At 51.0% G+C, this 27,225-nt stretch overlaps 9 protein-coding genes across 9 annotated transcripts; 5 read left to right on the top strand and 4 right to left on the bottom strand.

Moving 5' to 3' along the window:
* Positions 1 to 261: 261 nt before the first annotated feature.
* Positions 262 to 1,854, bottom strand: A1O9_03682 (uncharacterized protein; the record flags this gene model as incomplete). The annotated part of the gene is made up of 2 exons (XM_013405975.1): positions 262 to 1,095; positions 1,153 to 1,854. The coding sequence occupies 2 exons, from the start codon at positions 1,852 to 1,854 to the stop codon at positions 262 to 264; spliced, it is 1,536 nt and encodes a 511-aa protein (XP_013261429.1).
* Positions 1,855 to 4,043: 2,189 nt separating this feature from the next.
* Positions 4,044 to 4,706, bottom strand: A1O9_03681 (uncharacterized protein; the record flags this gene model as incomplete). Its single annotated transcript, XM_013405974.1, has 4 exons — positions 4,044 to 4,136; positions 4,191 to 4,401; positions 4,455 to 4,525; positions 4,575 to 4,706. 4 exons carry the CDS (start codon positions 4,704 to 4,706, stop codon positions 4,044 to 4,046), a joined length of 507 nt encoding a protein of 168 aa, XP_013261428.1.
* A 727-nt stretch (positions 4,707 to 5,433) lies between these two features.
* A1O9_03680 (protein disulfide-isomerase) lies at positions 5,434 to 7,724 on the top strand (the record flags this gene model as incomplete). The annotated part of the gene is made up of 3 exons (XM_013405973.1): positions 5,434 to 5,666; positions 5,712 to 7,338; positions 7,386 to 7,724. The coding sequence occupies 3 exons, from the start codon at positions 5,434 to 5,436 to the stop codon at positions 7,722 to 7,724; spliced, it is 2,199 nt and encodes a 732-aa protein (XP_013261427.1).
* Positions 7,725 to 8,791: 1,067 nt separating this feature from the next.
* Positions 8,792 to 11,236, top strand: A1O9_03679 (uncharacterized protein; the record flags this gene model as incomplete). The annotated part of the gene is made up of 1 exon (XM_013405972.1): positions 8,792 to 11,236. The coding sequence occupies one exon, from the start codon at positions 8,792 to 8,794 to the stop codon at positions 11,234 to 11,236; it is 2,445 nt and encodes an 814-aa protein (XP_013261426.1).
* Positions 11,237 to 11,989: 753 nt separating this feature from the next.
* Positions 11,990 to 12,871, bottom strand: A1O9_03678 (uncharacterized protein; the record flags this gene model as incomplete). Its single annotated transcript, XM_013405971.1, has 1 exon — positions 11,990 to 12,871. The coding sequence occupies one exon, from the start codon at positions 12,869 to 12,871 to the stop codon at positions 11,990 to 11,992; it is 882 nt and encodes a 293-aa protein (XP_013261425.1).
* A 1,664-nt stretch (positions 12,872 to 14,535) lies between these two features.
* On the top strand, positions 14,536 to 16,386 carry A1O9_03677 (uncharacterized protein; the record flags this gene model as incomplete). The annotated part of the gene is made up of 1 exon (XM_013405970.1): positions 14,536 to 16,386. The coding sequence occupies one exon, from the start codon at positions 14,536 to 14,538 to the stop codon at positions 16,384 to 16,386; it is 1,851 nt and encodes a 616-aa protein (XP_013261424.1).
* Positions 16,387 to 16,421: 35 nt separating this feature from the next.
* Positions 16,422 to 17,099, bottom strand: A1O9_03676 (uncharacterized protein; the record flags this gene model as incomplete). Its single annotated transcript, XM_013405969.1, has 2 exons — positions 16,422 to 16,721; positions 16,914 to 17,099. 2 exons carry the CDS (start codon positions 17,097 to 17,099, stop codon positions 16,422 to 16,424), a joined length of 486 nt encoding a protein of 161 aa, XP_013261423.1.
* A 646-nt stretch (positions 17,100 to 17,745) lies between these two features.
* Positions 17,746 to 19,775, top strand: A1O9_03675 (nucleolar GTP-binding protein; the record flags this gene model as incomplete). The annotated part of the gene is made up of 2 exons (XM_013405968.1): positions 17,746 to 17,875; positions 17,926 to 19,775. The coding sequence occupies 2 exons, from the start codon at positions 17,746 to 17,748 to the stop codon at positions 19,773 to 19,775; spliced, it is 1,980 nt and encodes a 659-aa protein (XP_013261422.1).
* A 4,838-nt stretch (positions 19,776 to 24,613) lies between these two features.
* On the top strand, positions 24,614 to 27,088 carry A1O9_03674 (uncharacterized protein; the record flags this gene model as incomplete). The annotated part of the gene is made up of 3 exons (XM_013405967.1): positions 24,614 to 24,954; positions 25,014 to 26,149; positions 26,208 to 27,088. The coding sequence occupies 3 exons, from the start codon at positions 24,614 to 24,616 to the stop codon at positions 27,086 to 27,088; spliced, it is 2,358 nt and encodes a 785-aa protein (XP_013261421.1).
* Between the last annotated feature and the right edge of the window lie 137 nt (positions 27,089 to 27,225).

Raw genomic sequence — 27,225 nt, 5'->3', positions numbered from 1 at the left:
ATAGCAGGACCCGCGCAGCCTGTTGCATACTCCGTTCTTGACTAGGTACTTAGTTTGGCTACGTGTGGCACGCCTTGTTTGAAGAACGGAATCACAGCCCATTTCGAGCACAACCCTGGCCTTGCGGTCCACAACAGCGAATTCTCAAATCGATATTGATTTAAGCATCTTCGCAGCCCGCTATTGGGATGGTACATACAAAAAGCCTAAGGCTCCAACCGCTTTTGCATGACAAGTTTATCAGAGCGTGTAAATTACCATCTAGGAAGTGTGGAAACCCAAAGGACCCGCTTTCACCCTAAGCTTCTTGCCGAACAGCTGCAGCCCCACAATCAGGAAGAATGCGAAGGCACAAATAGCAGCCTGGATACCAAAGCTGGTTTTGGTGCCCTGTGCTTGCGCCCAAGTGACCTGGAAATAGGAAATAATGAAGCCGCCACACGTACGACAAAAGTTGATCCACGCAGAGACCTCACCTGATGCCTCTGGATAGCTGTCGAGGTTGTAGGCATTGAGACCAACGGTTGTGATCATGATTCCGAACACATAAAGACCCCAAAATACCGATGTCACCATGTAATGATATCCTTCTTCGAGAGAGAAGCCGAGACCGACCAACCCGGCCAGCATAAATGGTGTAGAAAACCACATAGCCCACAAGCGGACCTCAGGCTCAAAATGGCCGCTGTGCCCTTTGATGTACCGTGTCGCGATGAAGTCGTGGAGCCAGTGGCCAACGACTTCGCCTAGCAAAGCACCGACAATTGGCGTGAAGTAGAAATAGCCAATTTGTTTTGGACCAAAATTGTAGAGCGGCGTCAGAAAGATTGCGAGCGTAGTGTTGATACCGACTACCCAGGCAAAGGTTAGGAGATAGTAAATGCAGGATATGAAAACAGTAGGTTTAAGTGCCACCCAGACCGGGCGCATGAGTGCTTGTCCTAGTGTGTTTCGTAGATTGCGCGATTTCCACTGAGAAATTCCAAACAGTCGAGAAAAGTGGGATCCTCTAGGCGGCTGAGAGGATGGAGCGATACGGCGATCATAATATGTTTCGTCGACGAAAACAATGACCAGCACTAAGCATAGAGCCGTCTGGGAATAATGTTAGTTCAATGCGTAGGCGACTCGAGGTTGACCACTTCAACGTACCTCGGCCACATAAACCCAGAAGGGTATTTGCCATGTTTGCGTGCTGATGATGAAGGCAGCAAAGAGAGGTCCAAAATAGGGCGATAGAATGATAAACGAGCTCCAAACATTGATTTTTCTCGCTCGTTCGTGAAAAAAAAACATGTCATAGATGAACATCAGCCCACCTCCTTGTGCGACAGTACTAAAGAAGCCATTGAGAATGCGTGCGGCCATGAAGGACTCGAAAGACTGCGCAGCGGCACACCAGATGGCAGTAGCAGTGGCGAGGATGAGGAAATAAAAGAGGACTGGAAGACGACCGAAGTATGCGGACAGTGCGACTACAACCACGCCCCCAGCTCCCAGCATGAACACATTGCCCACCTGGCTGTGGTTGACGTGGTCAGGAGTCATGTTCCATATAGCTGCTTGAGGCAGGAGGGTGACTGCTCCAGTTGCACTTCCGTAGTCTGGTAAGAAGGCTGACATTGATACAATGATCAAGATGAGATGTTTCTTTAGTCGACTCCAGTTGAGAGGGTCATTCGGGTCAGCGGAGGGCTGTGGAAGGAGGATTGTATGGCCATCTGGCGCACGTTTGAGATTGGCGTGCTCGGGGTCGCTCGCGTCGATGATGTAGCCCTCTGCATTTCTGAATTCGTGCAATTCTGTCACGTTTTCAGTATTTGCAAGCTCACCCTGTTCCTTATCTTCCAACATTTTGGTCGATGAGGCTGTCTGGTCTGTCGACCAAAATGCATCAATGTATGCTGTTCGTAGTAATCGCGGCGGTGGATGAGATGCTGACTGATTCACCCGTATTTCACACTGCTAGATTCGCCTGGATACTGACAGAGGAATCGCATGGTACTTATGCGTAACCGTCCATGATTTCTCTGCGAAGTCCACATTCACTTTGCGGGGGACTTCCACTTGTCCAGGGGCCTAGGAGCTGTCAGGCGTGTGACGAGATTTGCCTGAGTAGCAACCTCGGAAAATACCCCAGAACGGCTATGGACCACCCCCGTTTTATGAGCCCCGTACATGCTGGTACATCTTGGGGTGGTTGAAGGATGGAGTGTGACATGATAAACAGTACGAATTGAGTAATCAATTGAGCGATCCTCCAGCTTCACAAACCTTAAACTCTGGAGACTACGGCCGTGTCCAGTGGTTACAGCAGTAAAGGGTTCTGACCAAAACCGAAAGCCGGTGGGTAATGGTAGTGGTGATGACGCAGCACAGGCAGAACGAAGAGCTGGGGATAATGATACAAGCATCTAGCAATGGATCTTGAGTCTCTTGGTTTTCACCTTGTAGATAGGATGATGGTTATAGTAGTACAATGTTTAGGTAGCCTAGAGATCAGAGTGCAATGTGAAGCTGCCTACATGACTGTATGCGACAATTGCTGAATGAAGTCGAAAGCAGAGCAAAATGCAGCGCCAGAAGCAGCCGAGGCCGACCAGGCTGTGTGCATGTTCCGAATATTGTCCTCTCATCCGATGCCTTGGACAATATAGTTGGCTTAGATTACTTCACCTGGATTCTTCGCCCGAGTTTATCAGACTTGACAAATATGAATCAAGACGATCAGGGACCACTTTTTTGGTACCGTTGTCTTAGGGTTGGATCGTTATTATTTCTGGGGAATTGCCCGAGAATTAATGACGTCGTCGACGGCTAAGCTACTTGGTCCACATCTGGGGGTTGAAAGAGACTCGATCTGTACTCCGTACATGGCCAGTACGAAAACTGAGAGCTGACCCAGCCTGCCAGTTCAATGGATAATGATAAAAGTCTGTTGCGGGCGTGTCAGTAGCTCGTCGCTCACTCCCACAGGAAGCACCAACTTTGTTTGATGATTGGGGCAGGTTTCCGGTGGCTTAGGGTGGCGTCCTCAAGTTCTACTGCAAACGGGTTTCAATTCCCGCGTGCCTTCAAGTGGCCCCCTGCTGTGGTCAACGTCCATACGCCAGATTGCCGAACCATTGTGGGGATATCCCTTTAGTGGTAGGGATGGAAAGAGGACTCGGGTTTTGAAAGGAATTGATCTAGCCCTGGACATCCCTGCTCCCGGCGTATATCAACGGTCCGAGTTCAAGTAAGATGCAGGCAGACAAAGCAAACACCATGAAAGATCCGAAGATTAGGGCGATGACCCTACTCTCTCAGATTTCCTTTGATTTGCAAGCGTGTGCTCCAGGCGCTTGGCGGCGGATCTATACAACGGCGCGAGCTTCCCCTCGAGACGGGATAGGGAGAGTTTGGAAGGCAAGGTTAAGTGCCATCTGAATGCACAAAACCTGAGTTATCTGCAGCCATCTAGCAATAGAGCAGAATCACAATTTGAAAGTCCTTGACACTTTCGAAGTTCGAGAGAATTGGACGACAACGCGTTCTCCTCCCGCTGAACGGCGAACAGCAAGATGGTTCGCGTCAAGTGCTGAGCATGAATGAGGCGAGTGCGGCGAATGCGGCCGCATCATATTGATTAGAATGCTCTCTGGCAAGACTCGATGGCTGTATAGAAGCACCAGGCGATCATTTGAAGGAAGTACAGTAACACGGATCACACGATTCTCAGCGCAGAATCTTGATTTGCAGATCTCCGATGAGAATTTTACGGATCTGCGATGAGAATTTCGCACACGCAACTGAGCCACGGGCGAGGCCAGGTGGAAGCAAGAATGTATAGCCTGATGTATTTGATCATACCGCAAGCTTTTTCGCGGTCGACTAGAGGAAAATGCAGCAGATCCAATTTCCAAGAAAGAGACGATTCCACATTAGCGCCTGGCAAGAAGAACCTATTCATGATATCAATAAACGCTTCCCACGTCCGAATCTATTGCCAAGTCCCGGTCGATGACTTAGCCTCGACTTAGCCTCCACTCAACACATAGTCACTATCTGCTGAAGAATATGGTGCTCTCCATGCAGGTGATCTTCTCCTTGTCAACAGTGTTGACATCTGCAAGGACAGTGTATTTTCCAGGTGGCTAACGTAAAGTCAATATACCATCACAGCAATCGTTGTTCGCAATTTTACATACCACTTGCTTGGGAATATCAACTTCCTTCTTCAGTGTCAATACGCCCTCTTTCAAAGGACAGGCCATGTCGATCTGAGGTAGGTTGTCACAGAGGTCTGCCTCCTGCTTGATAAGGGTGATCAAGCCATACTTGACTTGAAGAAAAACAGTGGCACCTGGCTCGATGTCTTTCGCAAAGGTTCCGTTTGCAGAAATAGTGAGCTTTTCGCCACTGTAAATTGTCAACCAGCTTATCCAATAGATTTAGAGTAGAGGGAAGCGCACGGGACGGGTGGATTGGGCGATAGGTCCACGTAGTCGATGGTGAGAATATAGTCTGCAGGGTCGGCACAGAACTAGCACTGTTAGAATATGAGAGCCTTGAAGGAAGAGCCCAATCCATACGTTTAGAGGATTCTTGCCGGGCACAGGGTACTTGGGGTCATCCACGAGAGCATTCTGGCTACCGCCGAAGAGAGATCTGGAGGAGACGACAGTGGCGGTGAGGAGGGAGAAGACGAGAGCGGTGACCCTCATATTGACAAGCTTATGAGCTGCAAGATGCACCAGATGCACCAGTCTAGAAAGCAGTCCTGGTGTGTGGAATCGTGGAATGGCTAGTAGAGGTTGTGACGTTAATGTGGGAGTTGCAGGAAATGAAAGAGTGAAAGCAGGTGAGGTGGGCTGGGATTGGAGCACAAGAGGCGCAAAATGGCAGCCGCGACCGCTACCGCCAACCACACCATCGCCTGCGCCATGTTCAAAGCCGCATTTGCCATTCTGTCCATAAAGTTGCGTCATTGGTCTTGGCGAAGTCACCACGATAAGGGCTGCGACTGGCATCTGTGGGGTCCGCCATATAATATGCATCTACCCAATGTATGTCTCGCCGTACTCGGCTAACTTTCCATATCCACCACAGGCCCAGGAGCATCGCTGGTCTTGGGTGTCCACGGTGTCTCACGCTCAGCCTCAAGTTTGGTCTTCTCGTTCCCAATCAAAGCCGGTCGTCGACATGTGGTTTTGTTGAGTGTCCTCGCAACAACCTGATCTGAGCTCCCGGCTGGGTGACCATGTCGCTTTAATCCTCACATTCTCACATTCTCACACTCGCTTCTTCCGGTCGCTCACGTTACCCTGCGGTCGGTTGTTCCAGTTCAACGATTTCTCCCCTCCCTGATCGTCCCTTGGCAGCACCCCTTCAATCAGGTACAACATCCGCTTATTTAACTTTTCTCTATACAAATCCTAGACGCCCATCATAATGCGCCCGGTCCTGCTAGCATGGGCTCTTACAGCCGCATTGACATCTGCATTCGCTGCACCTCCAGGGAACGACCGTAAAGGGTCGGACTTGTCGAAAGATGCCACCTCAGGGGGAGCACCACTTGACGATGGAGCCGGCGCACAATATACTATATTCAACGACATTAAAGTTCCTCCAATGAAAGAAATAGAAGGCTCGGAGTTTGCGAATACGATAAAGGATGGTTACTGGTAATTCTCTTTCTCACTGTGTCTGGATTCCACTAACTGATGCAGGTGGGTAAAGCACTACTCGCCATACTGTGGCCATTGTAAAGCGGTGGCCCCATACTGGCAGACCTTATATGAATTCTATGTCACCTCCGATCCTCTCGAAGGTTTAACGAAAGGCGGACAGCCGGACCTGTCCTCGCCAAACAGCTTCCACGGCTACTACAACTTCCACTTCGCCTCACTGAACTGCATAGCATATGGCGATGTCTGCAGTAACAATGGTATTCAGGCATGGCCCTCTTTTGTCTTGTACAAAGATGGCCAGATGGTTGAGAAATATTCCGGTGCAAGGACCATGGAGGCCTTCAGCAGTTATGTCGAGGAGAAATTGGAACAGATCAAGGCTGGTTCACGCCCAAGGGGTGGTGTAAAAGTCCCTAAGGTCGGGGCAACCAGTGTCGATCGTACTGCACTTCCTCCCACTCATTTGTCCAAAGACAAGGATCCTGCCGCGGGTGCCGCCGCGGGTGAAAAGCACAATCAACAAGCTGCCAAACTATCTACCGAGACCTCAACGGCATCATTAGCATCCGAAACGGCCAAGAATGGCAAGTCTCCAAACAAGAAGCCCGGCCTTCCTCCCAATCCGAAGGGTATTTCCATCCCCTTGACTGCGGAGACCTTTCAGAAAGTCGTCACAAATTCTCAGGATTCTTGGTTCATCAAATTCTATGTCCCTTGGTGCTCCCACTGCCAACACTTGGCTCCTACTTGGGCAGAAATGGCCAAAGAGATGGAAGGCAAACTCAACATCGGAGAAGTCAACTGCGAGCAGAATGCGCGCTTGTGCAAAGACGCCAAGGTCAACGCTTATCCTACAATCTATTTCTTTCGTGGTGGTGAGCGTGTCGAGTACGAAGGGCTTCGCGGGCTTGGCGACCTCCTCTCTTTCGGCCAGAAAGCTCTGGACAGCGACGTAAAGTACGTCGATGCTGCGACCTTCAAAGAAATGGAGGAGACGGAGGAGGTTATTTTTGTTTACTTCTTCGACCAGGCCACCACGTCCGAGGATTTTGCGGCTTTAGACCGCTTGACCCTAAGCTTAATCGGTCATGCGAAGATTGTCAAGACCGACTCCAAAATTCTCGCAAACCGTTTTAAGATTTCGACGTGGCCGAGACTGCTTGTTTCCAGGGATGGACGTCCAACCTACTACAATGCTCTTGCCCCCAAGGACATGAGGGATTTCCGGAAAGTTTTAACCTGGATGCAAACTTGGTGGTTGCCAATAGTGCCCGAGTTGACGGCTTCAAACGCGAAAGATATCATGACAGGAAGATATGTTGTGCTAGGAGTTTTGTCTAGGGATCGTCCAGATGAATTCCTGCAATCTAAGCGGGAGCTCAAGAACGCCGCTCTGGAGTGGATGGACAAGCAGACACAAGCATTCCAGCTCGAAAGGCAAGAGATGCGCGATTCCAAACAACTTCGGATTGAGGAAGCTGAAGATCGCAACGATCAGCGTGCACTCCGCCAAGCAAAGAGCAGAGTTATCAGCATCACCGAGGAAAACTTCCGGAAAGGCGTTGGCTTCGCCTGGGTTGACGGTGTGTTTTGGGAAAGGTGGCTGAGGTCAACTTATGGTATCGATGTCACCAAGGGCGAAAGGGTCATCATCAATGACGAAGAAGTAGGTTGTGTGCGCTCATTCGAGGATATACAGCTAACCATCCCTAGAATCGTAGGTACTGGGATCAAACTGATTCAGGGGCATACATTGTGCCCTCTCGAACCTCGATCCTTGAAACATTGGGCAGGATTGTTGCGTCTCCTCCGAAGCTCACGCCAAAATCGACGATCGGCACCTTTGAGAATGTCTTCTTCCAGATTCGGAATTTCGGAACCTATCACCCGTACCTTTCATTCGCCCTGCTTATTGCGGCGATTATTACCCTCATCTCTGTCCTCAGGAATGGCACCACTATCAAGCGAACCCTGAGCAGAAATAGTAGCGGTTATTTCCAACTCGATGGAAAAGAGGGCCTGCTAGGCACGACTAATGGAAAAGCGGACTAGATGTGCTGCCTCAAAAGTGTATGATACGGCTAAAGCACGGAGCTTGACCAAAAAAGGGTTCAAGCTGTAAGCACACTTCATGTTGGTGTGTTTCTATGTACAGTGCATTGCGATGGCGTTCAGGGTTTTCTGCTCTTTGAAATACTATTCTACGGGACTCTTCAATTGGTTAGATGCATGACCGCAGAAGGTCACGTCCATCATGAAATTTCCTCCCCATCGACCCGAGCATACATTCATCGCCGCAAACCCAAGCATTGAGCCCCCTATCTAAGGTCTAGTTTATTGCGACAAGCTGCACCAGCGTGATGCTACCATGCCGCCTGAGTCAGTCAAGTAGTGTAAATGGCCAAATTTGCTGACATGGGGTGCATGAACAATCTGCTGAATATCGGTGAATCACAAGATTTCGTACTTTTGTCACCCCTTAGCAAGGCTATGAACATGTTTCACATTATCCAGGCTTGTCTAACAGCTACCAAAGTTGGCTCGACTGCTTCTACAAGGATGGCCGTGTAACTCAAAACTATTTAGAGCGCTTAAGGAGACGTGGCTGATGTTAGGCTAGGCGGTTAGTGAGCCATCCAGGCATGGCCGGGGGGCCACTTTTCTTGCCTGCCTCATGATTGTTTGACTAAATCCCCATGATGGGCGCCTCTTCCTATGTGGAGTACAGCCAGGTCATACTGAATATTCCACTTGTTCAAGCATGATGTCCTAGGCAGGGCCCCTACATTGGTCTTGGTTTCATATGAGTACTATTGCGACGCTGGCGCAGCAATCAAGTTCGATCACGGTGGCTGTACTCTGCATATTCAACGAAGACCTCTTGAATGGGTAGCCATCTGCTGCTGCCTGTATCATATCCTGGCTAGAGCGCCTCTGGATTGCTTCTTCAGCCCCAACAGTCCTCCAGAATGGCCGTCCATTTTTCTCCTCTTAGGAGTCTCCACGAGACTGTGTCCTTTTGATACACGGAGTACGTACCGAAGAAGGTGTATTTCCAATAGCAACTTCACAGACTCGTCGACAACATCACTCTCGGTCAGAATTGATTGGAGTCATCAATGAAAGCAGGTAGTACTGCAGCAGGAATCATTCGAGGCTGGTTACCGTCTCTTCGGCTCATAACACGATTATCCTCAATATATGGCACAGGTGTCAGCGAGCAGCCCAAAGCAGCCGTACAAAGATCTCGATGGATAATACTTACGAGATGTGCTATACATATACTTCCGATTGCTGTCTCAACTGTTTTGATCAGCCTCAACCTCTGCAATACTTATCTGGGCCGAACCCTCCCCGGCGCCATAATTGACCCAGCCATCAATCTCGCATTGCTGCAGATTGCAGCCAAGATACATGAGCTTCTCATCGTAGCAAGCGTCGCCACCGTTGTGCTACATTATATTCGCCGACAGCTTGTTTATGGACAGGGTTTACCTCTCGGTCTGTTGATGGGAGGGTTCATGTTCTCCGGACTCGGCTATTTCTGGTCACCGGAGCTAACCGGTTCATTGTTCGCCAGATATGCCTTGAGCTCGAAAATAAAAATCCTTGTTATCCTCATCTTTGCCGGTCTCTTTGCCACCTTGTCTGGTCCTGCTTCAGCAGTGCTATTGATTCCAGAGGAGCAACCGTGGAATGCTGGTTGTTCGGTGTACTATCTTCCAGCCACAACCGGAGACCTATGGCCGACAGTAATCAACTCTTCAAATAACATGCAGCAAAAGCTATGCTCGGAAATTCAACTTGAGCATGGGCTTTGCGCGGCGGGAGGATATTCGTCACTCTGGAGGTCCAAAGATCTGATCGACATGTTCAGGAGGCCTGCATACATTCCCAGCAGCCGGCGTAACCTAACAACCGACCTTATTTTTGGGCCAAGAGGAGTCGACATCACCAATAACTTCGAGATGATTAGAGGCTTGAGATACTCTGGCAGTCTCCGCGGTTATGCTTGTGAGACTGCGATGGTTGGTACACGCATCGTGGACGCTATGTATCATAAACAACTCCTTCAGGATTGGTCACGAGAGGTCATGTCGATTGGCTTGAATTCAAGAAGCAACAGCCCTGCGGAGTCAAATTACAAGTACTATCGCAGTCTGACAGCGACAACATCTTCTCGAATTCCCGCAGTCCGAGTGTCGTGCACACCAGCACAAAATATGTCTTCTCAATCTGGGCAAATAGAGTTGCCGATACTCAACGAAGAGGGCTGCTCACCGTCTGCAAGCAGAACTACGTCTGTCCCGAGAGACTGGCTCAATGACTCGCTGCTCCACCAATTCCGAGCCTTCTGGAACGATAAAACAGCTGATCTTGGCTCTACAAGTGGGACAATCGTGGTCGAACTGCCTACAGACAGAGATTCTGAGCTCATTGCGGTTGTTGGCTGCTCGGTTGAAGCAAGATGGGCAGATGGGAGCACAATCACAAGTGACTTACGGTCATATGCGACATCGTCCAACCTCAATCTGCACTTCCACGCTCCTGTTAGCCTTGGTCCGATTTTCAAGGGTCCTTCGACTGGTTTGGGCCAACAATCGTATTCCGAATTTCGTCCGGTCTTGTCGAACCCAACCTCCACCAGGATCTCGTTGAGTCACGACTGGCTCTTCGATGCAGCCACTTCGAACAGTTCAGCACCAACAGATGCCGGAGGATGGACGGCAGATAAGTTTGGCAACTTTTTAGGTAACTCAAGTCTCTTCGAAGACGTTCTACGGTCCTCGGGCCCGTCTTCTATCGAAATTTGGAATGAGGATACCCCCGGTCTCACCAATCGAACAGTCGCTTTGGAATGGACACTAGCGCTGATAGTTACAGACGCCTTGTCCCGGACGGGGAGTGAGCTTATTCTCGACACCACAGGCCCTGTCTCGTCCTGGTCAATCAAGGAATATGACAGAGTACCTGACTTCCAGGCAGAGCTGTTTCGTGGCGGGCGTGCTCTCAAACGCCCGGAAAACAGCAACCCCATGACAGAAGGGAAGCTGGAAATCACGATAGGTGGCTATTCGTATCAGGCGACCTCGCTGACAAGCTACCTGGCAATAGCGTTGCTTGCTTTGCATATGCTGGTTGCACTCAGTCACATCATTTTCCTCTTCAGCAGTGGTGAATCTTCGAGTGCATGGGAGTCATTCTCGGAGCTGCTGGTACTTGCACAAAACTCGCGTCCGGCACCCATCGCTCTGAGGCACACAAACGCAGGGATCAAGTGGATGAGGACATACTCTCGGATGGCCAGAGTATATTCTGTAACCCCGTGGGATACAATGGGCGAAAGTGGTCAGCGCAGTAACGTGGAGTTGATGTTTGACCAGGACGAGGAGGATGACGTGGGTGATGCCAACTCCAAGAACACTATTCAGATGCCTCGAGTTCAGTGGAGAAAGGAGAACACCCTTGTTGTGTTAGGAAATGTCAAGCCTAATACCATGTACGGCCACCCGGATGATAATAATGTCAGGAAAAGGACTTCTTCCACATGGGCTACCGTCTAGAGGTCCAGGTGGATTGCAAAATATGACGTTGAAAACACCAAGGGGCGCCATTGTCAAGATTGTAATAGATATGATGGGATAAGACTGCTTCTTTTCACTGGAAATAAACGTGTGGGTCGATCTTAGCAGCGTCATTACTGGATGCCCCTTGAAAACCGAAAGAGCCGCAAAACCCCCCCGGAACTACGTAATTGTTTGGTTTGTTTCCCGAACAAAGTGGTCAAGCGAACGCGGAGAAGACTTGGCCAAATTGACAAACAGGCACAGCTTGATCACTACTATTGCATCAGCAGCTGGATCATGAGATCTAGATCCTGACATAGGTTGGTTCCAGGTCGTCATAGGCAGGATATGCAGGGGTCCAATCCGCCAACTGCCAGCATTCCGAAGCAGCCGGCAGGAGAGATCCACTATCAGCCTCACTGGTTGGGCTGGTGGACAACTCCCCACTAGATAATTTATAATTCGGCCGCTGGAGCGGAAGCATGGGCTGTCATGAGTCGGTGAAACGGGGAAGGGAATTATGGGCTTCCGTGGCCGATGACTCGTGCTCTCGATGCATTTCACCAGCGTTGAGAAGCGGGCTCATCGTGTGAGTTGATGGAAAATCATGGGTATCTTGTTCGCTATGAAAAATTGCAAAGGTCCGCCGACACCAACCATTCTGCAGAAGGTCTCGGCACACCCGGACATCGAAAAATGCTACAAGTTACATTCAGGGCACATAAAGCAGCGTCGAGGGGTTTTGCGGCCTTAACTCCCGAACATACCTTGCCAACCGACACGCTCATACATGACGATAGCAAGACAAGAGCTTACCACCACTTCGATGGGAACATCGTCCTTCAGGTTTTCTGTGAAGACCGTCAGCCCACCCAAGACCTTCGAATCTCTTCTTTGCTTGTAGACCGCGACGAGCCTTGCATCGTTGTCTTCCAGCTTCAAGTTGCCATTGCATTTGGGGAAGCCGTCGTCCATCTCAGGGATGTCAAGAATCTTCTTGTTCCCCCGCCACTTGTAGATTCCTGTTTCGGGCGATCCGATTTGGCCCATGATGTATTCCCGTCGATAGTCAACACGCATGATGGTCCATTTGGATCGAATATCTGAGGGTGCATGCAACTCATGGTCGTAGACCATCCATTTCGAGACTTGGTAGACTGTCATGTTGATCGTCATCTGTGTTACTCCTTGCCAACCAGGGTATTTGATCGTCGCCAGTGGCCATGGTTTGGACGCCGGTTCTTCCTCGTAGAATGAATCGTGTGATGGAGATGCGGGTAATCCTTGGATCTCGCTGGCAGGAGCTGTCTTGCCGCGCTGCTTCGAATTTGGATGGGACGCATATAGATTGAATTTTGGTGGCAACATATACCCAACTTTCCACCACTTCATGTTACTGGTGGCGTAGGTTGGAGCTGTTCCCGAGGATATGTATGACGAATGGCCAGTCAATGAAATCCCGGCATCGACATCCCTTAATTCTAGCTGGAGGTTCTGCGGGAAAACCAATCCCAAGGGCGTGCTTTTGAGGATCTCGAACCGTCGAATGCTGTGTTTGTGCTGTTGGAAGAGCTCCCGCTGCTCTGGCTCTGCGACCGTTCCGTCATTACTGGTCTTGCGTGTCCTAACCATAACGAATCGTTAAAATCGAACGAGTCTGGCTGGAATTTTGGCTGGGTGGTCGCTGGTTCCTTCTGATTCTTTTTCTTCTTCTTCGAAGGCTTCTCAATGGGATGACAGGGGCATCCGCCTGGATAGTAAATCTCTCGAAGGGTAATGGTCGTATATCTTCTCCGGACATTCCTGTTAGTCTCTTCCTCTGAGGGAAATAGAGCATTGTAGGTCGGGAGTTCAGCATTCTCAGAAGACATCTTGGAGGGAATGTCGCTCTCGACGACTGTTACCCTTGGGTATTCAATGGCCTGGAGAAAAAATGCTTGGGGATGAGGGAGATGAGACAGGGAGACGAGGCTCTTGTGAGTCCTAAGGGTGACTCGGCTTACAGAGGATGACTAGATATTAACCCAACGCATAAGCATTTCAGCAAGGGACCAGAAAGTATCGATGGGTCCGAAATTACGATATTGTGGATATCAACACAGGGTGATGTTTTGAAGATGGTCAACGTATGGGGCCTTGATTGGCTGTTCGGCTCGGATGGGAACGGATGGAATGGCTGTGCTTGGATTTATGAAAAAGCCGATGCTGAGGTGGACGGATGCGTCAGCGAGGGTTGTGCCCCGTCCTCTGGCTCATTTGGGACCTGCTCACCTGCTTTCATTCAGGTGGATGGGTAACTGGACGTGTTTCGTCCACCGGACTCTTAATGCTCCGTGCTGGTTTGCCTGGCTCGAATCCTAAATCTTAATTTGCGGTGAAGTTATTTCAGAGCGGTGATATGAGACATGCATCAGTGTCAGAGTGACAGGGAGATTCAGAAGAAGGCCTTGCTTTATGTACAATGCATGCACCTATTGCAAAATCTGCCTCGTCTGAGAAAATATCAAACCAGCCGTTGAAAGAGCAGTATATAGTGGCTCGTAGTTGGCAAAAGCCATATTGTCAACCTCGGTCGTATATTTACTATATTTAGATCAAAGGTCAGGAGGGTTGCTTGGTCCCGTGCCTTTGACGTACTCGTATCGGACTGTTGAGAGAAAAATGCTGCTGGTTTGGGCACGGTGGTCTTAAGGCAGACTTGGGTGGCTCGGCCAAGCCCACCAAAAGGCACCAGCGAATCTGTGCTGGACGACCACCAAGGACTCTGAGAACTAATGAGGAGTACTACTAATGAGTAAACGAGACCCAAACTTCCAGTCAGCCTTGTCCGTCTTGACCGCGGAAGCCGGTGAGCGCCCAGATTCTGGAAAGTGTGCAGTAGCGAGAGAAAAGCAACACCCTACTCAGGTGTGGAGTAGCGTCTGGGACTATAACTCTCCTTGTCTCTCAAGCTATGCCCCGCAACATATCGAATGCACTGTACTTTCATGGCGGCTGAGGTCCTTGTAGGAGGAGGACAAGCAGGGGATCTATTGGCATCTTCCCACCCTCTTCTGGACGCTTCTGGTAGAGGGGAGAAGCTGTGTTAGCGATCACGTGATATTGAAATTGGAAGGCAGGTATCCCGAAGACCAGTTTTACACCAATCAACGGCAGGGGATTCAGAAGCTCACAAACTTCCACCTTCAAGTTCTCAAGGTACCACCCAGACGCAATTGTGTGCTGCCTGAGTTCCATGGAGACCATAGTGCAAAGCAACATGCGAGTCTAGGTTCAAGACGTTGCACCTCGGAAATATGAGACCACTTCTGAAAGGTCTGCTCCCTCGAGCTTCACGCGCACAACTTGCTGCATCAACCCGCTTCAGCCAGGTTTCAATATCTCGACCCTCTATACGCAGATCGGCTTCTACAGACCAACAAGCAGCACCTACAGCCTCCCGTCTCCTCAATTTCTTCTACGGCACTACCTTGGTGCTGGGACTTGGTATCGTCTACGTTTACGTCACCGATACGAGGGCAAGCATTCATCGCTATGTGGTGATTCCAGCCCTCCGTTTGATCTACCGTGACGCTGAGGAGGCCCACCATGCCGGTAATCATCTTTTGAAGTCTCTTTGGGATTTTGGTCTTCACCCTAGAGAACGAGGAGATCCAGATGGTAGAAAGGACCTGGAAACAGAAGTCTTTGGCCAGATACTACGAAATCCGCTTGCCACCTCAGCCGGGATCGACAAACATGCTGACATTCCCGACGCACTCTTTGCCATCGGCCCCGCCGTTATTGAGATAGGAGGAACCACTCCCCTGCCCCAGAATGGCAATCCACAACCAAGAGTGTTCCGCTTGACATCTCAGCAGGCGTTGATCAACAGATATGGTTTGAATTCAGAAGGCGCCGATCATGTCGCAATGAGATTACGGAACCGAGTTCGAAAATTTGCTCAGGAACTTGGCCTTGGACATGACGAGGTCGCAGAGAAGGCAGTTCTCGATGGAATTGCCGGCGTGCCTCCCGGGAGCTTGACACCGGGAAAATTGTTAGCAGTCAACATCGCCAAGAACAAGATTACGCCCGAAGACGATGTGGAGGCTGTCACCAGGGACTATGTATATTGCGTGGACAAGCTTGGACCATACGCTGACATCTTGGTGGTCAATGTTTCTAGTCCCAACACTCCAGGCCTTCGTTCTCTGCAACAATCTGACAAGTTACAACAAATCCTGACAGGAGTGGTAAAAGCTGCCCATTCTGTGGAGCGACGTACGAAACCAAAGATCATGGTCAAGGTTAGCCCTGACGAGGACACAGATGAACAGGTGTCTGGAATCTGCGAAGCGGTCTGGGCTTCAGGAGTTGACGGTGTGATCGTGGGGAATACCACCAACAAGAGGCCTGAGACACTACCTCATTTGAAGAAATTTTCTCCTCTGGAAGAACAGCATTTGCTTGAGAGAGGCGGGTTTTCGGGGCCTCATCTTTTCGACCGTACGGTCTCACTGGTTAAGAAATATCGAAAACTTCTGGCCGAAAGGCCCACTCAATTACAGCCGCCAGAAAAGACTCCAAGTGCTTTGGAGGCCGAGGTCAAACATATCGAGGCATCAATTCCGGCAAGTATTGGACCAGCGCCCAGCTCCGGCCCGGACCCTGTCGTCGGTTCAGTAGATACTGGTATAATCCCACTTCGAAACCCCTCGGAAAAGAGTGAGTCAGAGAAGCAGCCCCTCATAAGTTTACCGGACCATCGCTTCTATGATAAAGCAGAAGCAGAGCCAATTCGGCTAGCAAGCACCAGTGATAGTTTGACAGATCCAACAAGGCTGGCCGGGGAAAGGGTACAGCTTCAGGCTAGTCAGGAAGCACTTGACCGGGTTCCACCTCAGACGGAGCGCGAAGCCACCGACCGAGCCAGTCAAGATCCTCAATTAGATTCAACCGATCAAGCAAAGGTGATATTCGCTACGGGAGGGATAACAAACGGCAAGCAAGCCCTTGAAGTGCTGGACGCCGGTGCCGATGTTGCCATGATTTACACTGCCTTGGTCTATGGCGGTGTTGGCACGATATCAAGGGTGAAGGACGAAATGCGAGAAGAAATCCAACGTCAAGGCAAGGAAAAGCGAATTGCCCGGGAGAAAAGTTAAAAATAGGTTTATGCACACGGCATGAAAATGTGAGTTTATTGGGGTCGTTGCAGCTCAAGCGTGATTAGTTTGATCTTTTCGCCGTCTACTGTATGGTCGTCTACCATTTCTTCGTGTACAGTGATGAATCCGAACCTCTCCAATATTCTCTTGCTGGCATGGTTGGTGACTACTACATCGGCCTTCAGTACCTCAGGCACCACAGCCGTGCTTCCACGGTCATTTGGATCCAGCTTGACTTCGACGGCTCTGCGAGGCAATTTCCACCATGCCTGGAGCCAGTATTTCATCGCTTCAGTTGCGTACCCTTTCCCCCAGCACTCAGTTCGGAGCATCTGAACAACGCAGAAACTTAGTATACTTGCTCTGAAACAGTCACCACAACTTAAGGGAGCCATAACTTTGGAGCAAAGACAATGCTAAAATATGGGTTTGGCGGCGAGGGGAAATGTGTTCGCCTGCTTGAGATATCTGACATAGATAGCGGCACCATGGAGCTCGGACGAGATTCACTGAGACAGACTTACATAGCCAACTTCTGGTACCGGATCACTGTCGTGGCAGCCAATTGAACCGATCACCCTCCCAGGCTCTTTCAACTCCTCAATGGACAGACAGAAAGTGGTTGCATCGTTTGGAGGCAGAAATCGGTTCATCCAGGTCTGCGTGGCGTCCTGGTCAACGTCAACCTTCCCGGAAGTCGTCCAAACCATCACATCTGCCTGGGTACGAAGGAGATGAAAGTCAGCAAGATCTGACGGATGAAACGGCCTGAGAAGGAGGCGAGGTGTTGTGATTGGTTGAGCGGGTGCTGGAAGTATAGGAAGAGTGCTTCTCATCTTGGACTCAGCAAGTAGTCGTTGATGTTAATCTGAAGGGTACCCAGCCAGCGTGTCTATGGATAACCAAACGCAGCTTTATACGGTGAGCTAGATGCCCCAGATGATTCAGGAAATCTCTTGTTGTGACTCATAGAGCCATTTCATCTCTCAGTAGCCAAGGGTAGCATATTTATGTCGTAGCAATACTGAATCTTGCATGGGACACCGCCAGTGGTAATCGATGGTTGGTGGTCAACCTCAGCCCACCAGACAGACATGGCGGCCCCTCCACCATTCAAGTTGGTCTCGACCGGTTCTTTAGGGGACTAACCTCAAATAGGTAAAGAGCCGCCAAGATATTGTTCGGCTAACCTGCCAGCGACGTGCCAAGATAACGATAAGCAAATTCACTAGTGCCACTCTAAGTCCCTCCGCCGCATCAACTTTTTGTGTGAATTTTCTAGACGCTGTCCCGAGTACTTTTTCCTCCACCAACGCCACATCGGTCTCTTCACGCTGCCAGAGGCCAATCCACAAGATGAAGACTACTTGGAAAGATATCGCTCCTGTTCCCACTTCTCAAGAATTCATCGATATTGTCTTGAGCAGGACGCAACGACGACTACCGACCCAGATTCGGGCAGGCTTTAAAATCAGCAGAATTCGAGGTAATACACTCTTAACACTTAGGAAACGGATGTACTGACGGTTTTTCTAGGCTTTTACACTCGAAAAGTCAAGTTTACGTCCGAGACCTTTTGCGAAAAGCTTCAGGCTATCCTAGAGGGTTTCCCTCGCCTGCAGGACATCCATCCATTTCACAAAGATCTCCTCAACACCCTCTATGATGCCGACCATTTCAGAATTGCTTTGGGCACGCTATCAACCGCCAAGAGACTGATCGAGACAGTAGCAAGAGACTATGTCCGACTTTTGAAATATGCACAATCCTTGTTTCAATGCAAGTCGCTTAAACGCGCGGCCCTGGGTCGCATGGCCACCATATGCAAGAGACTGAAAGATCCATTGGTCTACTTGGAACAAGTGCGACAGCATCTTGGTCGTCTACCCAGCATCGATCCCAACACTCGAACTCTTCTGATTTGCGGCTATCCAAATGTGGGAAAGTCCAGCTTCCTTCGATCCGTCACAAGAGCAGATGTTGATGTGCAGCCCTACGCATTCACAACAAAATCCCTGTTCGTTGGACATTTTGACTACAAATACCTCCGATTCCAGGCCATTGACACACCCGGTATTCTTGATCACCCTCTTGAAGAAATGAACACTATTGAAATGCAGTCTATCACCGCAATCGCTCATCTACGGTCCGCGATCTTATATTTCATGGATCTCTCCGAGCAGTGTGGCTATTCGGTCTCGGCTCAGTTGGCCCTTTTCAATTCCATCAAACCCTTGTTCGCAAATAAACTTGTATTCCTTGTGGTCAACAAGACGGATGTCATGAAACCTGAGGACCTTGACCCCGAACTCCAACAAGAACTCAAAGAAGTCCTGACCCAGAATGCGAACACGGAGCTTCTGCAGCTTTCTTGTGTTACTAATGAGGGGGTACAGGAAGTCAAAAACACAGTCTGTGATCGCTTAATCGCCGACCGAGTGGCTTCCAAACTCAAGGCTGGACAAGCAGCACAGCCCTCCACTGCAGACGTGCCCACGGGACGTCTAGGCGATCTGCTTGCCAGAATTCATGTTGCCCGTCCCCTTGAAGGCGCTGTCAGTGAAACGTACATTCCTGAAGCAGTCAAGAATGGCACTTATAAGAAGTACAACAACGCAGATCCCGAGAGAAGAAAACTGGAGCGCGAGGTTGAGGAAGAAGAAGGCGGTGCCGGTGTCTACAACATCGACTTGAAGAAGTTTTACGACCTTGCAGATCCAGAGTGGAACCATGACAAAGTCCCCGAGTTTCTCAATGGCAAAAATATTGCCGATTACGTTGATCCAGATATCGAAGAGAAACTTGCTGCCCTCGAGGCAGAAGAGGAGCGCTTGGAAGCCGAGGGATTCTACGATGAGAGTGACAGCATGGAGGACGAGGACGACGCTGATATTCGCATGAAGGCCGACATGATCCGCAACAAGCGAACACTTATGATGAACGAAGCGCGGATGAAGAAGAGTCTCAAAAATAAAGCCCAGATACCACGTGCCAAGAAGGCCCGCACCTTGGGACAGATGGAAAAACATCTACACTCTATCGGCTTGGATGCATCAGCCCCTGTGGACAGGGCCAGAGCACACATTCGGAATGCCAAAGCTGCGTCGACTGCCGGCGATGAGATGGAACTTGACACTCCCTCAGCAAGGGCCAAATCAGCATCTCGAACCCCCCGGACAAATCGTCTGACCGACGGACTCGGCAAAAGCGCGACAGGCATTACGGACCCCGTGAAACGTGAGAAGGCAGAACGCATGGCCAAGTTGAGTCAACGCAAGATGAATCGCATGGCTCGACAGGGCGAGGCCGATCGTCATGAGACCGCCTCACTTCCCGCCCATTTGTTGAAGGGCAAGAGGAGTATGGGTACCTCCAGGTCAAGATAAGTCGGAGATGACGGGTTCTTACGTCTAGGCGTATTCACGAGCAATGACCTGCATTTGCGGCAATGGGAGCATGAAATGGCGAGAGGCGTTTGGTTTGAGGTGTTGATTACGATATCCAAACTGGAGGGAGGGTATTAAAAGGCGCAAGACGAGGATCTCTAAAGACCCGAAATCTGTAATCTCTGGCCGAATGGCCATCAGCTTAGACATGAACTCCTAACAATATACTCCACCCGGGGATCAGCTCGGCGGTTGAACATCAGTGAGGCAAAGCTAGCGCCTTTGGTGGCATCTAAGTATTCCACTTGCGAGAATGGCTACGTATTAACCAAACCTTTGGGACAACAAGGATCACAAGCATTTCCTACTGAAGGATCAGGTGGTCATGGTACGAGTACCTTGCCCTCTTTCCGCTCCATTTTGCTACCTCTCATCCCTTAGTACGTCGTACTTCCAGCCTTCTCGGGCTCCCAGTTGCCTTGAGCTTCAAATCTCATGGTTCAAGGACATGGAACGGTGCCCCCGTTCTTGGCGGAAGCAGCAACCCGTGCATTCCTCGTTCCCAGCCTCTGCGTTGTAGAGTCATGTGCTCTGAGCAAGAACTTTGAAGGAGCTATGCTCTATTGTGTGTATCCTCATTGTGGACGAAGATAAAGTGAGACAATGTTTACTCCCAATGGGCCCCATGGGAGCCTCGCAAGGTGGTTCAGTCCGTCCGTTGGGCACCATCGGTCTTCTAAGTTTGGGATCAGACGATCTCCCGCTTAGTTTGGTGCTCAGTCTCCACTAGTAATCCTATCTTTTTTCACCCAAATCTGGCCATAGTGTGTAAGCTCTTTCCTTTGTGCTGTTTGTGGCAGTGAGAAAAGGCTCGGCGCGCACTCACACTTCTCAAGACCTGAAGCACCAAGTGTCGCTGCGCCGCTAACAGATAGTACGCAGAAAGGCCGCCGCCCCGAGGTATGCTGTTGCAGATGGCAAAGAGTGCTGAACACATCAGTGGACATCGGGAGCTGTGGTGGGGATATGCAGCGTGGGTGGAAAGGCGCATTTGTTCGTCTCATCTGAACTTCGACCTGAAGATATCCGGGGCTAGCAGTTGGCACTTATCAATAGGGTATTCACTTTCGAACTGGAACGATATTTCCGTTCCACTGGCCTCCCCTGAATGGCTGCCCCGTGTTCAAACCGTGCGGCTACGAAATAAGCCCGTAAAATACACTTCTTTTCGAGGTTGAGAGTCCAAATGTCTAGTGTGAGAGCGCGGGTCTAGCAGGCACAAATTCTCTCAATAGTCCCGCAATACAGTTTGTCAACCGCGCAGACTGGCCTTGGAAGGAGTCCCTTGAGAGGATAGACCGACAGTCTCCAAGCCCAACTTGCATGGTAGAGTCTGTGAACCACAAAATATTCCTTGGGCATAAATACCGTGGGGGCGGGATGAAAAGGCAGACTCCTGCGACAAAACTTGCCTCTTTATGTTGACTGGACGCTCTGCTCGATCATACTATCTGTCTTTTGTTTACTCAGTCTCTGGATAAAACCGCTCAGGTGTTCGGCAGCACTTCCTCGCAGCCTCCAATTGTTGACTGTCCACAGTATCAGACTGCTACCAGTGAGTGTTGACTTCCTTAAAACCTTTTCTCACGAAATATGGTGCGGCCCATGATCATGTCAAGCTTCGAAAGACATACGAGGCAGAAAAGAGTCCGGTTCTTCGACGAATGCTACGAATCAGCGAGTACACCCCGACAAGATGAGGAGGCTGAAAGAACCAACGACGTGACTCTTTCCAATCCTGCTCCGATAGAAGGCGAATATTCCGAATGGCAAGATGATGACGAGGACTGGGAAGCAGATGATGACCTTGGTATTGATTGGGAAGAAGAGGACGATAGCGTGTGGGGAGCGGTTGGCAAATTCAAGATGACCGAGGACGCAGACGAAAACGGTAGCGAGTCTGGAGATACCGACATCACTTACGTCGTCAGTGAGGCCAGCTTTGTTGAAATCGAAGACGATTCCGGCACTGCTGAGGGTGAAATCACACCTGTTGTGGGAAACGACACCTCGGATGCCCTTGACGCCGCCAGTGTTCGTACCATTTCCAATGCGGACGAGACCTCCACCTCCGAGGACTTCTGGTTGCACACTCATGAGTTTAGAACTCGCAGCGACAGGGTACTCGGGATGGTCTGGACGGCTGTCCGTGAGGCACGACTCTCCGAGGAAAAGAGACGAACGGAGATGGTTACGGCGCATCAGGCACAGCTGAAGGTGGCCAAATCACGGGAGCTCCGCCAGTACCACAGTCTCCTCGCTGTGCAGCAGGAAAACGAGAGCCTCAAGAACGATGTCGAGATCTTGGCCCTTGAGTTGGATAAGTTGAGGAGCAGGATCCGCGACGAGGAGATGGAGAGAGTGGCGGGGAGGATCGACCCCTGGGGACGGCGCCTGTGGGCTTTCCATGGCAGGCAATTTGACTTCCGAAGCTCTTGAGGAGATAGTTGATGACATTCGGCCAAATTTGAGAAACATGTGCAATATATATGAAGACAATTGAAGCTCATTGCTGAGCAAGGCTCCTTGTCTTTCCTCCCAATCATATCGTGCGACTGCTGTGCTTGCCTGAGAAGCAAAGTGTTTCTCCATTCAATTTCCCTGCATCTCCGAGTCACGTTGAGTATGCTGAAACTCCCATTTGCATGGCTGGACATGCGTGACTACATGTTGGTTTGGAGGAGCCGGGGCTCCTGAGGACGAATAATGGAAGCAACAGCCTACAAAAGTCGTCAATACCGTTGCTGTGCGGAGTATCTGGCGCCCACCCAACTCAAGAAGAGATATGAAGTCGATGGCAGCCCTCATGGATTCATCGAACACCGACAGGGTATTTGCGGTGGCATATATTTCCGGGGATACAGCACTGTCACTTGTCGATTCGTGAAGTTATCTCCGCTCGGTAATATATATCAGGCAGTCCGCAGCATCCACACTTAAAAAAGAGACTTTCTGCGCAAATCAGCCAGGCCCGTCAAAGATCGCATTAGTTATCAAACCGTCCAGTGGCCCCGCAATAGATCCAGCTGCACCCTAGCAAGCCTTTGAGCTTCCCACCACGCTCTTCTTTCCCAGACACGAAGTGAAGATCACCAAGTCGAACCTCTGGAGGCCGTAGCCGCACCCGAAGCACCAAACAACCATCGACATGTCATGCTCAAAGGAGCTGAATACCTCCGGGCCATAGGATCAGAGATGTTGAGGCAATTCAAGTTGTTGAACGAAGATCTCGAGCGCAGAAGAAACCGTTGCCGAAACTACCTGGCCGCGCTGATGAGGATGGAGGAGCGATGGAAGATGTTGATTTACTCTCCTGAGGGAGATCTACTGTTCATGCCAGCCGGCAAATACCACATCCAAGGCATCGGAGACAACGGTCCAAGCATGGCCACTTGGACAGGGATGGAGGCTGTTCGCCAAAGCCGATACAACTTGGCCGCCGATCATGGCTCTCTCTGGACCGATTGGTGGGAACAGGCTGTATGGGCTGGATACGGCGAGGTAACGGAGCATTCTGATGCCATTAGGGATCTTCTCGTGGCTCTCCAGGAGAAATTGTGCAATCTTCAGTTCGTCGCAGCAAAAATGGCGGTCCCAAGAATGGCGGCCCCGACTCCTGAGATGATAGAAGCAACGATAATGGAAGAGGCGATAATGGGAGCTCATGGACAAATTGCACACACCTGATCAAAGCAAGTCATAGTCCAAGCAAGGCAACAAAACAGCGACACAACAGATCGTTCAAGCGTGCTTGCAGATACCAAGGACATGCATTATTGTCCTCAATTGTCTTCCGCCAGGGCGGACAGACAACTCAAAGGGGTTCACAGCCTCGACGGATCAAGGTTTTTCCGGCTGTGATGATTTGAGGCAGAGTTGTCTTTGTCAACAGAGCCGACCGGGCATCTGAGTCACCATCCTGGTCCGATGAGGGCGGTGTTTGACAGTGTCAGATCGACATTAATGAAATACCATTTATTCCAGTGTATGATCTTGCTGATACACGGCGGAATCTTCCTCCGTTGCTCCACCCGTTTGGAATGAGTTGACAACCGTAGAGATAACCCATAGATGCGATGACATCGCTCGCCGCCTCCCGTGACTGAAGCGAGCAGGCTCATACTGGAGCGGACACGTCCCCTTGTAGCAACGCGTATCAAACATCAGTCCACCGCCCTCCGATAGGCGTTCCACTCTGGATGCGAACCATGTCCAGCAAAGGATCAAGCTGCATGGGGAAGCGAGTACAGAGTATTACTACTAAGAAGGATGCAGAACAGGAGTTGCTGCTCTCCGCTCACAAGTCCAGGACAGCAGAACGAGGTCAATTTAACAATTGCCGAAGATAAGAACAGCTTCCCACATGAAGCCCCGTGATTGGCTGGTGGGCGCGGAAGGCGACAGTTTGAGCGCGGGGAAATATCCGGACGAGACGCTTAATGCAATCGAGTTCTCAACTTCAACTGGAGAGATCCCGTCCCAGGCCAGCCGGAGCAGAAAACAACACACAACATGAAACATCCGTCCGACCTCTCGGAGGTTTTCTCGTTGAAATCCATCTGACGCCGTACTGGGGCCTTACCATCCTGACTTGACAGATCACAGCTATTCTCCCGCGTCTGGCAGTCGACGCCAGCGCAGCTGTTGTGCGTCGAGACGAGCACCTGCTGTTCGGCCGAGATCCCGATAGAACGTGACTCGTGTCTTCTCATCTCATCTGACCATCAATATCGATTTCAGCATCAACACTGCTACTCACGCTGAACGCGCACAACAACATGAGTCGCCCCGGCGATCCACACTCTGGGCCCCATCTACACCAAACTCCCCAGCAGCAGTCGTCAACTTTTACCCACATTGCGCGCCTGCCATCATGGAACGGGTCCGTGGAAGACAGTCCGACCGCCCAACAGCAACACTCAAGGAAGAGGTCTGCAGACCATCTCCCCAGCGAGCCCCACGTGGCGCGCAAAGGCCGCGCGTGTCTCGCCTGTCGAAAGCTCAAGGTCAAGTGCGACAGCTTGGAACGGGGCGACGCCGGGTGCTCGCGATGCCAGAGATTGAGCCTCGAGTGTGTCACCAGCAAGCGGATGAGGGTGAGTCTGGAGGACGACAATGAGTACGTGATTTTCATTCCCTTTCCCTGAATGTGTGCATATCCCCTAATTCCAATTCAAGAAATCCACATCCGTCAATCGTGCGCCTGGACCGAGCCGTGGAGGACATCCTGTCGCGGCTTAAAATGCCCTCGCTGGACGCGTATGGCTTACCAGGCACGTCCGAGACCCGGCCGGCGGTCGCACCAACACTTCTCGCACCAACATCGCAGCCGGGCACCAACGTCCCCGACACTGCAGCGCAGACGACGCGTGAGAACTCACGCGACCCTAATCCCGAGGGCCAGGGCGAGCACGAAATGGCGCCCGCCCCGATGGGCTCGCTGTACGAAGTGACGCAACTCAACACGCTCCGCTCGCGGTTAAAGTACGGCGACCCCGCGCGGCGCAACTCGAAGAAGAACATGGAAGCGGACCTGATCGCGCTGGGGATCCTGACCGTCGACGAGGCGGAGGAGATGCTCGCGCTGTTCAAGACGAGTCTGTCGCGGTACCTGTTCGACGCGACGATCCAGGATTCCCGCACGTTGCTGTCGGTGCGCGAGTCCTCGACGCTATTCTTCACCGCCATGGTGACGGTGACGTCGCTGCACATCCCGGGTAAGGAGCGCATCCACGAGCAGTCGGCGAAGCACCTGCGTGAGCTGATTGCCACCTCGTTCTTCGACCGCTTCCACACGCTCGAGGACATCCGCGCGCTGACCATCGCCGCCTTCTGGCTGCCCGACCTCAGCTGGAAGCTGTCGGGCCACTGTGTGCGCATGGCGACCGAGCTGAACCTGCACCAGGCGTTTTATAAGGCCCTGTATTCGCTGAGGCAGAGCCCCAGCGAGCGCGAGCATGCCTTCGAACGCGCTCGTCTGTGGTATCTGTTATACGTGCTGGACCACCATTTCAGCATCGCGTATGGTCGCCCGCCTGTCACGGCGGAGCTGCAGGCCATCAAGGAATACGAGGTGTTTCTCAATGCGCCCGAGTGTACCACCAGTGACCGTCGTGTCTTGTCTCAGGTCACACTCTTCATCATTCTCAGCAAGGCGTATAACCACTTTGGACTCGAGGCTGAGCGGCTAATGGAAGGGGACGATGCCACCCTCCTCACCCACCAACGCTTTATCGAGGATCTCGACCAATGGAGATATCAATTTAGGCACGCTTTGCAAAGAGATCCCCATGTCGGAGATTACCCGGCTGTCGGTAAGGGCTCCTCGATTACTTATTGTCGTGGCCGATAACTAACAATTACTTTCAAAAGGTGTTGAGCTACATTATCATTTTGCGTCGATGATGCTCAACTCTCTAGCGCTGCGAGGAAGATCGCTGTTCACAATTTCGTCCACATCCACCCTTCCGACATCGCTGCGTCCACTGGCTTCCCACGCCATTTCCTCGGCACATCAGATCCTCATGATTGTCTTAGAAGAACCCAACATCCGAGACAGCATGGTCGGCGTTCCTCTCTACTTGCACACAGTCATTGCCTTTGCCGTCGTCTTCCTCATCAAGATGTCGAGCCGCTGGATGAGTATTGGGGTCAGTATAGACCCAGAGACCAGAACCAAGCCTTTGATTGAAGCCGTTATCGCCCTCTTTCGTGCTTGCAAAGCGGGCAAAGCGCACATGCTGTATAGCATGGCCGATGGGTTTGAAAGACTGCTCAGGCGGAATCTAGCCAACGGCAGACCCCCGGCAGCAGTGGGAGGTTTGGGAGTAAACGGCCTGTCTCATGCCCAGGCTAACTCGAATGCGGCTGGTAAACTGATGCCGGGCCTCAATTTCTCCCAGCGAGGCCAAACTCAAGGTCAGGCTCAATCTCTACAGCATGGACAGCCTTCGACTCCAGACCTCTACCGCCACGATGCAAACGCAACCCTCCTCCAACAGCAGACGGCTTCGCCTCCGTCATTTGCGCATCAGAATGGCGCAAATTATGACCCGTTTGCCCTGTCGCCTCATAGTCAACCGACATCTGCCGGAACGTTCGGAGGTTGGCAAACTGAAGATGATATGCTCTGGTCAATGTCAATGGGTTATGACTTGTTGGCCACTGCACCTGATGTCAATGCGCACGGCTTGAGTTCACTCGCTGGCTGGAATGCACCGGATGGAGGTGGTGCAGGCTATGGTGGCCTCTAATTCAGAGGCAGGGAGACCTATAAGACTCGAGTTCCTTGGAAAGGAAAAAAGAACATTGGCAATCCGCTTATCTCAAGTCCCAGTCGAATCGATGGAGATGTCGGGGAACCAGGCCTGGCACACTTTGGAACTGTTTT

Source organism: Exophiala aquamarina (genome assembly GCF_000709125.1).
Source record: "Exophiala aquamarina CBS 119918 chromosome Unknown aczIA-supercont1.3, whole genome shotgun sequence".
Taxonomy (NCBI): Eukaryota; Fungi; Ascomycota; class Eurotiomycetes; order Chaetothyriales; family Herpotrichiellaceae; genus Exophiala; species Exophiala aquamarina.
The sequence above is the reverse complement of the archived record's forward strand: the minus strand, read 5'-3'. Positions and strand labels throughout refer to the sequence as shown.